The sequence below is a fragment of the Archocentrus centrarchus genome, chromosome 21 (genome assembly GCF_007364275.1).
Source record: "Archocentrus centrarchus isolate MPI-CPG fArcCen1 chromosome 21, fArcCen1, whole genome shotgun sequence".
Taxonomy (NCBI): Eukaryota; Metazoa; Chordata; class Actinopteri; order Cichliformes; family Cichlidae; genus Archocentrus; species Archocentrus centrarchus.
This window is the reverse complement of record NC_044366.1, coordinates 17217571-17233387: the sequence shown is the minus strand read 5'-3', so window position 1 is coordinate 17233387 and position 15817 is coordinate 17217571. Positions and strand designations below refer to the sequence as shown.

The following is a 15817-nucleotide window of genomic DNA, read 5'->3' as shown; positions in this document are numbered from 1 at the left end:
TCTTTTTTTTTTTCTAGCAAGATGACTTGTAGACAACTCAAAGCAATACAGAGGAAAATTAAATACTCACTCTCATTTTCAAAGTCCACAGGCAAACCTGTCTCATTAAAATCTTCTCGTATGCACTTAAATTTCAGGTTGCCCTTAAACAGTTGTAACCCTATTAGGGCAAAGACACTCAAGCAGAAAACGGTGAGAATCATCACATCAGCAAGCTTCTTCACTGACTGGAACAACGCACCAACAATGGTCTTCAGGCCTGTCAAACACAAAATCACTTGCAGTCAGTTTAGAGACAGTTAATATTATTAGCAGGTATAAGCAAACAATACAAAATGATGCCAGTGAGCTTTGTCTTTAGGAGTACTCCACTGATTGTCATCAATGGTCTTTTTATTCAGTACATTCTTTTTCCTTGTCCAAACCTGGTGCCAACATCATCCATCTGGCTGATCTTTTGGTAATTTCAGAGCGGTATGCTTTGTAGTTACACTATCTGAAGACCATATAAAGTTTGGAGGTCTGTTGCAATTGACTTTGCAGAAAGTTGGCGACCTCTGCGCATGATGCGCCTCAGCATCTGCTGACACTGCTCTGTCATTTTATGTGGCCTACCACTTCATGGCTGAGTTGCTGTCATTACCAATTGCTTCCACTTTGTTATAATACAGTACCACTAACAGTTGACTGCGGAATATTTAGTAACAAGGACATTTCACGACTGGACTTGTTGTACAGGTGGCATCCTATCACGGTACCATGCTGGAATTTACTGAGAAGGACCCATTCTTTCACAAATGTTTGTAGAAGCAGTCTGCATGCCTAGGTGCTTGGTTTTCCACACCTGTTGCCATGGAAGTAACTGGAACACCTGAATTCAATGATGTGGAGGGGTGAGTGAATACTTCTGGCAATACAGTGTATATTTGGAACATATTTACTTTGAGCATAAATGGAGTTACAGTAAGAACAGATTCACTCTGTTCTTACTGTAACTCCATGGTGGCTGTAGCTCAGTAGGTAGAGCAGGTCACCCACTGATCGGAAGGTTAGCGGTTCAATTTCCTCCAGGTTACTCCGGGCTACATGCCAATATATCCTTGGGCAAGATACTTAACCCCAAGTTGCTCTCCGATGCAACTGCCAGAGTGTGAATGTGTGTGAATGTTAGCTAATTAAAAGCACTTAGCTTAATTAATCATGGAAGTATGCATGGGTAAATGTAGAATGTGTTGTATAAGCGCTTTGAGTGCTCAGACTGAGTAGAAAAGTGCTATATAAGAACTAGTCCATTTACTCTTTATCTTTTTGTGTCATTGCCATCTATAGAACAGCCATAAGATGACATGCATCCTTAGTCTCATAAGCCATACTGTTGCTGTCAGCCAGAAGATGGCAAAAGAGAAGATGTGCTTTCATCAATCATGAGACCAAGCGTTATGGGACAGTATAACTTCTTTAACCATATGAAGTGAGGATAGAGACTCAGTTATACTATAAACTATTCAGAAATCCAAGTGATAAAAAAACAGTACATGTTTTCACATGTTGCTCAACAGAAACATGTGAAACAAAAACAAAATTAACTCTTCTCATATAGCTCACTGAAAGGACCACAGTGAAGCATGAGAGGTAAATATCTAGACACCAAAAGAACAAAACAAAAATGGTAACTACTTACCTGGAATAACAGAAATTGCTTTCAAAGCTCTTAGCACTCTGAATGTCCGAAGGACTGAAAGATTGCCTAGGGGTACAAACTCTGTTACATACCTGCAGGAAAAATTACAATTATTTTTTAATATTTACCGAGGTAACAATGGCTGTACCATAGAGATATGCACACCACCAATAATGAGGCTACAATCAATAACCAAAAAATAACACTAACAAGTAATGTCTCTGTTTATGAAAACCTTATGAAGTTTTTTGTTGGGACAGTAAAGTCCAAATGTTTAAAAAAGTACAAAAAATTATGGTGAAAACTGTGTACTTACGCCAGGACAATGACCGAGAAATCCAGCCAATTCCAAGGATCTCTTAGAAATGTGAACTTTCCTATACAGAACCCCCGAGCTAAAATTTTAACGAGGGATTCAAAGGTGTAGATCCCTGTAAATACGTACCTATTAGAAAAATACATTTCTGTTACTCTTCACAGTATCTGCACTGTGTGTATGTCATGTTTGCTATAAAGTACGTGAACTTTGTAGAACACTTACTCCACACTCTTTGCATACTCAGGTGGTTGGCTCCATGTCATAAACACACAGTTGGCGAGGATAGTGCACATGATCACCATGCTGAACAATTTACAGGCAGTTGTCAAGGAAGTAACTGGTTTTTATTGTGGAAGTAGTTTTTTTGTATGAATAAAGAAGCAACATGAACAAGTAACCCTGAGCTTATGTCAGTAAACATCTCAACATACACATTATTCATGCATACCAGATTATTAACTTAATAAAAGGATATGAGTGTACCAGAATCTGAATTGATATCCTTCTTAAGGGGTTGAAGGTGCTCAGGAGGTATAAGGCAGGATTGGCATTAAAGCGAAAAATTAACTTTCCTTTGTTTAATACTATGAAGGTCTGGGAAAGAAAAAGACATTAATACAAGACTCTTTGGCTGTTGTGCAACATCTCATTATAGTTTACAAAAATATGTAACATCATACAGTACTGTGCAAAAGTGTTGAGCCACCCCTTGTTTCTTAAAATAAACTTGAATGTAAAGAGCTTTATTGAAACATCTTTATGCTTAAATGATGCATAGATCAATGTTAAGTAGCATAACAAACAAACAAAAAATATTCTTCTAAAAATGGTCAGGTACAAGTACTGGGCTGAACATAAATGCAAAAGGAGCAAGTGTCCAAAGAAAAGCTTTGAATGACCTTCCGAAAGCCTGGAGAATTATTAGAGCAAAACATAAAGAAATTAAGGGTGATTAGAGACTTTTACACAGTACTTTCCAATACATTTAACTAACATATACAGATGAGGATAGAAGTATTTCCCAAGTGCTGTTAGGACTCTAGTTTCATCTCATCTGACCAAAGGACACACTTCCATTATGCATAATCTTTCTTCAGGTTGTCTTTAGCTTGTGTCAGTCTGGTTTGAAGGTGTCACAGTCCATTCCTGAGGAGGGATCTAGTAAATTTCTTATTTGAGACTACAATTCCTGACTTGACTAAGTCATTCACTAGTGTCTTGGCAGTTACTCTGGAGACTTTAAAAACATCTCTTACTAGTTTTCTTTCTAGAGTCTTTGAAAGATTTTGTTTCGTACCTCTGCCAGGCTTGTTCTGTACTGTGTGGCTCTCTTTGAATTTGTTGATGGTATTTTGAACCCCAGTTCTTGACACTTAGAAATGCTGTGATAACTTTGTATATCCATCTCCTGCTTTGTGAGCATCAACAATTCTTTTTCTCAAGTCTAAACTTGAGAAATTTCTTTTATTTGATGCATGATGCTTTCTCGAGTGACAGCTTAAACCCTTGCTGAAGTTTTGGGGCTGTAGTGCAGGGCGCACGGCCATCTGATATTAAAACACATCATTGCATAGCAGTGGTTTGTGCTGCAAAAAATGGTCAGTTTTTCACGGGGCTAATAATATTGACTCTGGTGATTTTTGTTTTATTCTAAAATGCAATAAAATAGAAACAAGTTATGCTTTCTACAGAAAACTTGTATGTTTAGATTATGTTGAAAATCCCTTGCTCTGTCAAAAAAAGCACTTGGGAAGATTTTGACAAATAGAAGATTTCATTGGGGGGGCTAGCAATTTTTTTTTTCAGTTTTCAAGTTTAAATTTAAACATACCCACCTTCTGATTACTGTAGTAGGGATCCAGGTCCTCCAGTGGTCTCGACACCAAGCCTTCAGGAATGTCCCCATACAGAAGAGGCAGGGATTTGCCTGCCTCCAGGTCACGGTTGGGTCTGAGCTTAATTTCATTTTTGCGTTTTTTCTTCTCTCCCTTGGGCTTCTTGGCATTCTCTTCAGCAATCTGTTTTTCGATGGCTTTAAGGGACTCACGACTAAAGGGGCGGAAGCTGTCTGGACCTGGTGGTACAAGTAGCTGTGCCATCTTTTCATGCTGCACCGTCAAAGTGAACAGCTAGCCTCCAACAAGAGAAAGGCCTGTGGGTTCAGAAAAGATATGATATAGAGAGCTGTTTAAGAGTTATATTGTCCTCACAGCCAACAGCATTTGGCTAAGAAATGCAAATGAAAATTTGTTGTGTCATGACTTGTCTCTCACTCATCATTTGCAATTCTGACAACAGATTTTTACTAACAAACTTTTTAATGGAGAAGAGAGGAAGGTGGGATTGTTTCTGCTCTTTGGTTGGAGGAAAAGGGAGGCTATAATAAGCCTAGAGATAGCTGTCATACACATAAATTCCTTTCAGCTGTGGTAAAATTAGATCTAATTACCTGCTCATCTGCAGATAAAATTAAGATTTTACATGACAATGATCAATTCCAGGTGAGATTCTTTCACCCCTCTACCATCCCTCAAAATGGAAAGAGTCTGTTTCTCCCTCACTGAGACAGAGCAGTGAGAGGAAAAGATCCATCCTACTAATAGGCCTGACTGGTATGATGTGTTAGAAAGACCTATGCACTATTAAATATGAATGCCCCAGACTGAGCAGTATTTCTGTGGGTTCCCTGCCACAGTGAGCTTCAGCATGATCCAAATGCAACTGCTTCAAAGAAAACTTCCACATGTTGTGCAGTGAGCAAACACATGCAAGAAATCAATCACAAACTCAGTGGTCAATCAGCTGTCCTCATCACTGAGTTTTGCATGTGTGATGTAATTACAACAATGAAGCGAGAGCCATCTAGGAGAAAAAAGCTTTGAGTTTGAATGTACTCTGTTTCTCCATGAGCAGAGATGGGAAGTAATGAAGTACAAATACTTCATTACTGTACTTAAGTAGAATGTTCAGGTATCTGTACTTGAGTATTTATTTGTCTGGCAACTTTTTACTTTTGGCACGGGGGTTAGTGCTGTTGCCTCACAGCAAGAAGGTCCTGGATTTGAATCCACCATCTGGACGGGGCCTTTCTGTGTGGAGTCTTCATGTTCTCCACGCGTCTGCGTGGGTTTCCTCTGGGTACTCCTGTAAATTGTCCATTGGTGTGAATGTGAGTACAAATGGTAATCTGTCTCTCTGTGTTAGCCCTGTGGCAGCCCAACCCCCACCCCCCACCCCATGATCCTGAAAAGGATAAGCGGAAGAAAATAAATGGATGGATGGATTTTTTTACTTTTACTCCCTACCTTTTAACACAAATATTTCTGCTTTCTACTCCTTACATTTTCAAAACAGACTTGTTACTTTAGGTTTAGAACATTTGAGGGTGGTTTTATTTCCCTTCACTGCGCGCTTTCAAACATCAAACTGATTTGAAGCTAAATGGGAGGAAACAATAACACAAAAATCAACCCTATTGGTGTATCCATCACTGATGCTTATTGCACATGAAGAGAAAAAAAAAGGCAAAAACCACATACTAGTGCATCATTTATAGCAGTATACTCATGGGTTAAAGTAGGCTGGCATGATCTGGAATGGTGCTTTGGGTGCAGATCCCAATAGGTTATGGTCATGGTACTTAAGCATCTAGCTAGCGCTACAGAAGATGAGCGAGCATAAAGGGAGTAATGTTATTTTTTGAGTAGTGGGAAATTTAAAATGTAATTTTCAAACAGCTCAGCAAATATCAGCAAACAGCCAAACTGTTTTTGTGTCGCGTGTCTCACAATGTGACTGTGTGCTAAAGATACAGCTGCTTCATTTCCCAGGGAGAGGAAAGAAAGCAAGACAGTGGCTCAGTGGAGTAGTGGTTTACACGTTTGTGAAACAAGTGAAAGATTTCTGGTTCAGTTCTGGAAGAAGACGCAAATCCCTTAGGGACTGCATTAGGAAGGGTATCTGGTGTAAAAATTGCCAAATCAAATATGTGGGCTGACCCCTTATAAAAGGAGCTTTTTTTTTTCTTCTTCTTTTTTTAAGAAAATGTGCAGCATCTTCACTAGAGATGGAGAAAGATGTAAGAAAGGCAGGACAGGAGAGGAAAAAAAGCTGCTCAGTGACATTTGGTAAACTGGAAATTTAAAGTTTAAATGTAATGCCCTCATTCATTTTAGTTTTTTTTTTTATAACAAACGCTGGATCTTTACATAATGTGTTGCTGAAGTTACTATATATATAACTGTACCTCTGAATAACAAAATATTAGTTATATATAAAACTAATATTTTGTTATTCAGAGGTTGAATGAAAATACTAGACACTGGTTAGTTTGTGGCACTGTGGTGAAGTTTGCAGTAGTGAACTATGATGGACAGGTGCAGAGTGGCTGTGGTGTTCATGACCAGTATTAGGTTACATCAAGCGTAGCAAGCATCAAATGAAATTCAAGGTGATGATGCTAATTAGATTCACTCACTGAAGTCCACCTTTATATCAGTTTTATACTATCAAGGGGTGGGAAATCAGCCAAAATGGCTCAGGTAACATCTGCTTATGACTTGTTGAATTCAGTTGGTTAAATCCACAAAGGCCAGAAGCACAGAAGAATATGTATCTATGCTTGTCAGAGAACAGCTAAAGAAGCTGGCTTCAGCATAAAAAAATATAGACCAGAGTTCTCAAAGTGAGGCCATCATACCAGTGACGACTCTTGGTAAAATTTCATGTGGTGATCTCATCAAGGCTGTGCTCAGAAGTGTGCATATTATGGCACAGAACAAGACCAAAGGTGCACTTCTCTTCTCTTCTGGCAATCACAGTAGGCTAAACCTTCTTAATACTGACAAATACAGGTGATGCTGAGAAATCTAACAACCACCTCACAATTGCTTAAATAACTACACTTATTTGATTTTGGCATAAACAACACAAAATTATGGATTCATCCTGCCTTGTATCAAAGGTTCAGCCTGCTTCTGGTGGTGCAATGGCATTTCTTAACTTTGGGCCAACTGACCATTGTTGCTGACCGTGTCCATCCCTCTGTAATCACAGTGTACCCATGTTCTGATGGCTGCTTTCAGCAGGATAATTTACTATGTCACATTATCTCAAACTAGTTTTTTGAACATGACGAGTTCACTGTACTCAAATGGTCTCCACAGTCACCAGATCTCAATCCAATAAAGCACCTTTGGGATGTGGTGGAACAGGAGAGTTGCCTCATGGACCCGACAAATCTACAACAACTGTGTGACACTATCATGCCAATATGGATTAAAATCTCTGAGAAATGTATCCAGCACTTTGTTGTATCCATACCATGAAAAATGAAGGCAGTTCTGAAGTGAGGTAGTAGTGAGGTGTACCTAATAGAGTGGCCAGTGAGTGTATAAACCAGGAGAAAAAATGTATTTATCTACATAAACCATACACAATCCCCTAAACTTAGAAAGTATAAACACAAAAGAAAAGATTTTTTTGTTTATTTTACCTGTGTGGCCCTACCATATGCTGGCTCTTTAAATAACTGCTCAGCTATTAAGCCTTTGAGAACCCATAAACTACAGTACTGAGAAATTTTTCTTCACAAGATAACGGTGAATCATTCAGTAGCAGATTTACATATTTTTTAATTACATTTAGCACAACATAATGATTAATGGTCTAAATTTCTAAAATCAATTTCAGGAAATTTCATTTTGTTGCTGCCTTACTGCAAATTAAACAATCTTTTTTCTGGCTTTTACAGGTTTTGGTAATCTACAGATCTAATCTACAGGTAAACTACAGAAATGTTTGGGTTTTTTTTGTTTAATTTTGTTAATGTTCTGGGCTGTATGAGGGACACGAAAATAAGGGTTTAAGGTAAAAAAGCCATTTATTACGACGCACAACTTTTCTTTAATATAATATGTTGTATAATTTGTATAGAATCAAACATTTTCTGTTGCATGAGGTAAAATACCTCTGTCAGGGTATGATTTTGAAACAATTAAAAAAAAACTTCCTGATATCTGCAAATATAAAATAAACCTTGATTTCCTGTAGATCAGCCGGCAGTGTAACCTTTAAAGAGGTATGCATCATTCTGTCAGTCTGTTCCCAGCTCATTATACACAGCTTGAGATATGAGCCACCACCACTTCAAAGCTTCTGTGGGCCCACTTCAGTTTATCAGCAACAGTCTGCATTATGAACTTGTGCATACTGACCTAAGATAGAGAAATCTGTTCCCGCAACAAAATAGAATGTCAACAAATTAGTTTGGAATCGGTTACTCGCCAAACATTAGACTGACTCCTGACGATGAGCTTCAATTGATGACTGACCTAGTATTTTAAACACTCACAGTGTCAAAAGGAAGCTCAGTTTTAATATTTAATATACATTACTGACTCCAAAACTTAATTTGTATGACCTCAAAGTGCTTCTAGGTACTTAGATGAAGTAAGAGGTGGTCTATGATAGACTGCGTCCTAATTGCTTCTAACACTTGAAAGGAAACTAACCATTCAAAAGTGGAACCACTACAATGCAGATGACTACAATATTGTTTTGACAGACCTGCAAAAGCTGCCACTCCAAAATTTGTTTGGGGAATTCAAGTCTGACAAAATAAACACACAGTGGTCAATAAAGAGCTATAAAGTGCAGAATCTCGTTTTAGTGGATTCAGTGTGTCTCAATTTTTAAATTGCTTACATGCTTCGAAATTTATTTTACAAGGCAAAAATCTGTGCAGCTGGGTAGTGGTTTTGAGGATGAGGGTTCACACTGTACAAACTGTCATTTTAACCACAGAAAGAACAAAGTTTTATACAAAAGATTTAATTTCTCATCAGTTACTTAAAAGTCACAAAGAACAGTACAGACATGAGGGACAACAGCAGTGGCTCACTCATTGCACATAAGGCCATATGAAAACTGAGATTTCAAAAAAATATGATGTGCTCAAATAAAGTTTTACTTTTTATCTTAAGTCTTGTCTTTTAGGGAGTGTACATTAAAAATAAAGATCACAGTCTATTCTTCAACATGACTAAGTGCTCAGTTTTGGTCAATCCTCGCCTACTATGCTGCACACTTGGAGGTGAGATGGAGAACTATAAGAAAAATGACTGAAATAGGGTTAGTGATTCATATGAGTTCACTGCATTCCAATATGTTCCTTCAACTTAAACATACCTAAATGCAAATTGAGAACATTTAAGTCTCTGGGGCCTCCAAAGGGACCAACACAGATCCAAGATTCAGCCTGGCATATTCAGGGCGTTGGCAGAATAACTGTTAACAATCTCTGAAATAAATACGTTTATGAACAACCTGTCAGACGGCAATACAATGCGGATTTAACCAAACATGACACTCTCATCTCTAATTGACAAAAATCTAATAATGATGTTGACAGTGAGGCAAGGAGGAAGTCATCTAATATGGAGTGTGGGTTAATAATTGCTGCCATGCCCATTAACTTTTGTAATATATTGTAAATCACAATCTTCACACTAGTCGTTGCCCAAATGAACTATGAGGGATCAATCACGTTTTTTTTTCTATACAGGCCTTCCAGCGCTGTTACTATCATCAAGGCTGATATCAATAATGTGTATGCAGCTACAAAGACTACGTCATACTCCTACAGTTGAAAAATCTCGCATAATCTCATCTTGCACATTACATTTAGATGAAAGGACCTGGACAGACGGACAGATAAATAGATCTCCTTAATCACAGCCTCCATCTTCCATATGTCAATTACAGAAATAAAAGAACTTTTCAAACAATTTCTTACAGTTAGGCCTACTTTGGGGCAAAACAAACAATTAAAAAAACAACAACAACAACATTTAGGACAAAAAGTCATCGTGATTTCAACTCACCATTAGTTTCCCATCCTCGACAGGTGGAGACTTCTCGGGAAAACAACGACTTGGATGAACAAAACTTTAGTGTATATAAATCTTTTAAAATAAGCCTGTCAATCCGATTATGATATTTGACGCTTCTCGTGGCGCAGACCTGGTCATTTCCACGATTCCGGTAGGAAAACCCAGAGAGTGAGAGAGAGTGAGAGAGAGAGAGAGAGAGAGAGAGACTGTGTCCGCCCCTCCGTGCGGGTGGGAGTACTGTACTGAAGCTGTTCCCGGGATCTTCCTGAGGACCAAGTAAAGGCAGAAATACTAGATCTGGTACTCTGACGCCCTCCAGAAACTAAAAGCTTAAACCACAATAATGAATCTGATTGTGGTCGTAAGAAGCGAGAGGTCAGTAGTGGCAGGGAGTTGGTCCTGTCTGAAATGGTTGCAATCATTGAGAAAACAAAACAACAACAAAAGCAATTCATAGTGCTGCATAACTAAGCAGCACTATGAGAGACTACACCTGCAGCCCCGTTTTTCTTATGGAGAATATTCTATAAAGTTGAGTGGATGAGTGTGAGTCAGGAGTTTCAAGAGTCAGTCGGTCTGATGCCCTCTGGTGGACACGGACAGTTCCAGTATGGGATGTTTGGAATGGCTTTGAATTGTGGCTAAAAAGTAGGCCTACATAAAACAAAGGAAAAATAAATGTAAGTGTTCAGTTTGAACAGTCAAGCAGGTGAGTCAGTAAGACATTAATGAATAATTAAGGAGCAAACACATACTGTAGTATAGCTCCTCTTCCTTTGTCACAGTCCTCTTGTTGCTTTTGTTCCTACTGTAACAACGCGAGCTTTAAAACAGCATTTAATCCTTTAAGAAATCCTTTAATTCCCAGTTTCTCTGCATGTGTTCAAACCAAGTATCAAAGTACAATCTACTTGTCTTTTCCTTCTTTCTCCCCCCCCCCCCCCCTCTCTCTGTCGTTTTTAAAAGAATTTAGTTATTACCGGTTTGGCTCACTGACCAATTAAGTACATTTTTTAAGTGCTTTTTCCAACGACCAACGCATGGCGCTGTTGAGGGTTGTTTTTTTGGCTTCAGTCGGGTTAGTGGAACCGAAGGCATTTCGCAAACATGTGAGAGTTAAACAGTGAACAGGCTGAAGGGACAAAGAGGAATCGAATCAGACCAACAGGTGCTCAAAAATGGCTCAGCAGGTATGTCTAAAGTGATGCTTGTAGGATTTAAATAACAGTCTGAAGCCTTTCTTAATAACTGCGTTTCTCTTCTACTTCTTCTTGAAATGTATTTCAGCTAAATACTGAAGAAGGGATCACATTAATTCCTCCACAAAAGGATGTCAGAAAGTCGAGAAGTTCAATGATATCTGCCTCTTTTAATTTTATCAATTCCATTATAGGATCTGGAATAATAGGTAAATACTGACTTCAGATGTCAATAGCTTTTATCACACTGCCTTAATCCAAACTTAACTAAATTATGTGAAATCAATTGCTTGGATGATAGCCTGTAATAGACTTCAAACTCTTATTTCTGTAAAGATTTTGTTAAATGATCATTTAGGTTTGCTCATTTCAGTGCAACAAGGAGAAGCCTTCATACTGCTCAAGCCCCACAGCTCTATCACATGACAACCTCCTGTTGTCATCTCTTATAAAAGTAACTCTTTGTTATGCTTATACCATTGAAAATAATAAATAGACTGACAGTATTTTGTTAGGAATCAGTGCTGGTTGTACATGTGTTTTATATGGATGCAAATGGCTAAAAAAAAGAAAACCTATTTCAGCTAATAAATTATTTTTTAAACGGGATCATCTCAGCATCACAGCCGCATGGCAGTTAGCACTGTTGCCTCACAGCAAGATGGTCCTGGGTTTGAATCCACCTGGGTTGCAACCTTTCTGTGTGGTGTTTGTGTGGGTTTTCTCCAGGTTCTCCGGTTTCCTCCCACAGTCCATAAACATGCAGTTAGTGGGGTTATTTTAATTGGTGATTCTAAATTGCCCATAGGTGTGAATGTGAGTGGTTCTCTGTGTTAGCCCTGTGACAGGCTGGCGACCTGTCCAGGGTGTACCCTGCCCTTTGACAGCTGGGATAGGCTCCAGCCCACATGTGAGATATTTTCAGTTGCAGCAGTACTTTTTCCTGTTTATTTATGTATTTAAACAGGTTTACCATATGCATTAAACCAGGCAGGGCTTCCCTTCGGCCTTCTTCTTTTGATAGTTGTTGGATTCATCACAGGTAGGTGTACTAAAAATGCAAATTTTTTAGGAAAAAAAAGGAAATTTCATTCAAAACAAAAGAAATCAATATAATCAACATAAATATGCTTGTCTTTGATGGCAGATTACTCAATTATCCTACTTATAAAAGGAGGAATCCTGTCAGGGACAAACAGCTATCAGTCACTTGTACAAAGCACATTTGGTTTCCCTGGATTTCTGATTTTAACTGGACTGCAGTTTCTTTATCCTTTCATTGGTAAGTTCAATATTAAATCATGCCTATTAGCATGTTCTCTCTCTATGAAAAGCATTAATTTACCACAATCTTCCTGTTACTGTTCATCTGTTGACTTTTGGTTTAATAGACATGAATTAGAACAATAAAATGAATCTTCACCTCGCTTTTCTCCTTCAGCGATGATCAGCTATAACATCACAACGGGCGACACGCTGACCAAAGTGTTTCAGAGAATACCCGGAGGTATGATGAAAGTTGATCACGTCTCTGCTCCTAAGTAACAAAACATGAACCTGCAATAAATGAACAATGTCTGTATCCTTTGTGTTGGCATTTATTGTGTTTACAGTTGGCCCAGATCACATACTCGCAGAGCGTCACTTTGTCATCATGCTATCAACCGTTGTTTTCACGCTGCCCCTCTCGCTTTATCGAAACATAGAGAGACTTGGGAAGGTAAGGCTGGTTGTTTCGCAGTATTCAGCACAATATGGTGATTTTAAAGCAGCTTGTAAAATATACACGTGTGTTACCAGGTGTCCTTCCTGTCAATGGTGCTGACAGTCATCATCCTCATCATTGCAATCATCAGAGCAGCTACCTTTGGACCCCAAATGTATGGATGACTATTCTGTAGTTTGCTAATCCACACTGATTTTTAGCTTAATTGCACTTGTGCGTTAAACATGGGGTTCTTTTTAAAATCACTTATTAATCACTTTAAGGAACAAAGTCATGTATGTCTGTGTTCTTTTGATGACTGAATATGAATGTACCCTCTAGCCTCCCCACAGATGATGCATGGGTATTTGCAAAGTGGAATGCAATTCAGGCTGTGGGTGTGATGTCTTTTGGTGAGTTTGTGTGCATGAAGCTTGAGTTGATGATGGAGATGTTTAGAATACTTTGAGCAGTATGCTAAAAAAAAGAAAATATTGATGAATACCAACCATATTTGAATGACATCAGGCTGTTGTTTTCGGGAAACAAACTCTGATAGAGGAACTATATCACACTTGCTTCACATCAAAATGCTAAAAGACAAATTAACTGGTAATATAAATAAAATATTGGGTGGTTGAGACTTTTTTCAGGCAGTGGTGGAGACTGTATTAGCTAGCATCTGTGAACACTGGACTAAGCAGTAATTAGGAGGCCTGAAACATGATGGCTTTGTTGCTGTGTGTCTTCTTACAGCATTTTATTTATTTGTAAAATTGTTGGTCATCAGACGGTTGCATGGCAATAACATTAATATGATCCTCGTGTGTTTCTGTCTCTTTTTCTACTCAAAAGTGACCAAAAATGTATTCATTCAGATATTACTGCTCATTCATCAGCATCCATGTGCCAAAGCTCAGAGTTTCAACATCCAGTATAGCCTATTAAGCACAAGACCTGCAACACAGCTTTACTGTAAGAAGATCAAGCCTATTATTTTGGCACACTAAGTATTGCTCTGCCTCAAAAGAAAAAAAAAAATGCTGTTATCAGAAAGCTTCATCCTATTCAGCCCCCTCCGATGGGTAGTGCTCCTGTACTGCAAAGCTAGGACATCTAAATGATAGTGTGCATGTTCTAGGAAAACTGCAGTGCAAAAACATAAATGATATGCTCAGTTTAACATTAACACCACAGGTATGAAACACCTCAATCTTCTCTTCAGTGCGCTTTTTTTAACTGTCGGCTCAACTTTAATATTCTACTCTGCTTTTGTCCTCAGCCTTTATATGCCACCACAACAGCTTTCTTATCTATGGCTCACTGGAGCAGCCCACGCTTGCTAAATGGTCTCAAGTCACCCACATCTCTGTAGGCTCAGCACTAATAATCAGTGCTGGATTTGCCGTCGCTGGCTATACAACTTTCACTGGCTACACACAAGGTACCATATAGTACAATATAGTACAGAATGTATAGTGGGCACCTGTGCAATTGAAAGGTTGCAGAAATTTTTTTTTTTAATTATATCCAAATGTATGCTTTTTAGGAGACATATTCGAGAACTACTGCAGAAATGATAACCTGGCAACATTTGGTCGCTTCTGCTTTGCCGTCAGTATAATAACCACATTTCCACTGGAGTGTTTTGTGACACGAGAAGTAAGTAATGCGTTTTGACAGACTAGTCTAAAAAAAAAAAAAAAAAATTAACTGCTAAATGTTTACATATGTGGGGAAATAATATTCTAAGGGTTTTAAGCTTGCCAGTTTACACCCTTTAAGCTCCTTCAAGGCTGCTCAATCAGAAAGACTACAGCAATGTCTATGAAATACTTCAACAGCTAGTTAGAAGTACCTTTCTTGGTGGGGCTGAATGTTATTATTTTATCTTTTACCAGTTGCATAAAATACATAAATTTTCTTATTCTCATTTATTTTTTTAAGGTGGTATCTAATGTTATTTGCAGTCGGGATCTTTCAAAAATGGAACATGTGGCCATAACTGTGCTCATAGTTGCGGTCTGCACATCAATATCTTTGGCCTATGACTGTCTAGGAGTTGTTTTGGAACTGAATGTAAGTATGTAGTAAAACACAAGTGTTCATTTAGGTATATAAATTCAGTGTTTTCTTTATTTTACTGGTTTCATCTGCCTTTCAGGGTGCTCTGAGTGCCACACCCCTGATCTTCATCATCCCATCTGCATGCTTCCTCAAGCTGTCCCCTGGCCGCTGGTTCCAGGGTGAAAAATTGATACCCATCATGTTGATCATACTCGGCTTATTTGTCATGATCACCGGTTTGATCATGACTGGCATCTACCCTCAAGGCTGTTCACATGGAGTGGAGATGTTCTACTGTGCAGATGCCAATGTCTCTAGCACTGTACCACCTGTATGAAAGGAACATTTATCAAATATTTAAGTGTTTTAAAAAACTTTTTTTATGTTAAACAAAAATACATGTATATGGACACTCTTTCCTCCATTCTCTTATATGTTTATTAGATCTGGGGCTTTTTGTCATGGTTGGCTATTAGGGTATTGCTCCTCATATTTCAGAGAGTAGTGAGGAAGGAGTCGGACCCTCCCTAAACAGCATTTTAGAGCATGCCAGATTTTATAATCCTTGTTGATATTATTTTAATTTGCAGTGAATGACCTTAAAAAACATCATTGCTTTTAGGGGAGAATTTTAATGGCGACCACAACCTAGATGGTCCACTATTGCTCTTGAGGGGGGAGCAAATGTCTTTTGCCAGAGTCCAAGATGATGTGGACAGACTGTCCAGAAGACTGGAGGCTGTGGAGCTGTAATCCCCATAATTTGGGAATACACACTGATGGGTGTGATATTGAGGTGTCCACATACTTGTAGCCATATATATATATTTTTTTAGATATATTTATATTCAATGCTTAAGATTTTTTTTTTGTTTTTTTAAAAGAGTTTTCCTGGTGCATGTAGCATATATATAGCCGACATATATATTCATACATAAATATATGCATATATAT

General features: G+C 38.4%; 2 protein-coding genes across 6 annotated transcripts in view; one reads left to right on the top strand and one right to left on the bottom strand.

Annotated features, from left to right (window-relative positions):
* Positions 1 to 4108, bottom strand: part of scn1laa (sodium channel, voltage-gated, type I-like, alpha) — a 30151-nt gene extending 26043 nt beyond the window's left edge. For 3 of the 5 annotated variants that reach the window (XM_030758905.1, XM_030758906.1, XM_030758908.1), the window contains exons 1-6: positions 3836 to 4099; positions 2461 to 2594; positions 2223 to 2303; positions 1998 to 2126; positions 1682 to 1773; positions 71 to 259 (exon numbers count right to left, since the gene is read on the bottom strand). In XM_030758905.1, the coding sequence (XP_030614765.1) occupies positions 71 to 259; positions 1682 to 1773; positions 1998 to 2126; positions 2223 to 2303; positions 2461 to 2594; positions 3836 to 4099 (889 nt within the window). Of the gene's footprint in view, positions 1 to 70; positions 260 to 1681; positions 1774 to 1997; positions 2127 to 2222; positions 2313 to 2460; positions 2595 to 3835 lie in introns of all 5 variants that reach the window. The other 2 variants (XM_030758909.1, XM_030758907.1) reach the window with 2 other exon arrangements.
* Positions 4109 to 10991: 6883 nt separating this feature from the next.
* Positions 10992 to 15762, top strand: slc38a11 (solute carrier family 38 member 11). The gene is made up of 12 exons (XM_030758706.1): positions 10992 to 11082; positions 11180 to 11300; positions 12059 to 12133; positions 12239 to 12373; positions 12533 to 12598; positions 12705 to 12811; positions 12892 to 12971; positions 13139 to 13209; positions 14079 to 14240; positions 14346 to 14458; positions 14744 to 14875; positions 14961 to 15762. The coding sequence occupies exons 1-12, from the start codon at positions 11071 to 11073 to the stop codon at positions 15198 to 15200; spliced, it is 1314 nt and encodes a 437-aa protein (XP_030614566.1). The 5' UTR covers positions 10992 to 11070; the 3' UTR covers positions 15201 to 15762.
* Positions 15763 to 15817: the final 55 nt, after the last annotated feature.

Excerpts from the sequence above, each read along its gene's own strand:
- slc38a11 (XM_030758706.1), top strand. Across the intron at positions 12,134-12,238 it reads AGTTGTTGGATTCATCACAG|ATTACTCAATTATCCTACTT; the intron begins GTAGGTGTACTA and ends CTTTGATGGCAG. Across the intron at positions 13,210-14,078 it reads TGTGGGTGTGATGTCTTTTG|CCTTTATATGCCACCACAAC; the intron begins GTGAGTTTGTGT and ends TTTTGTCCTCAG.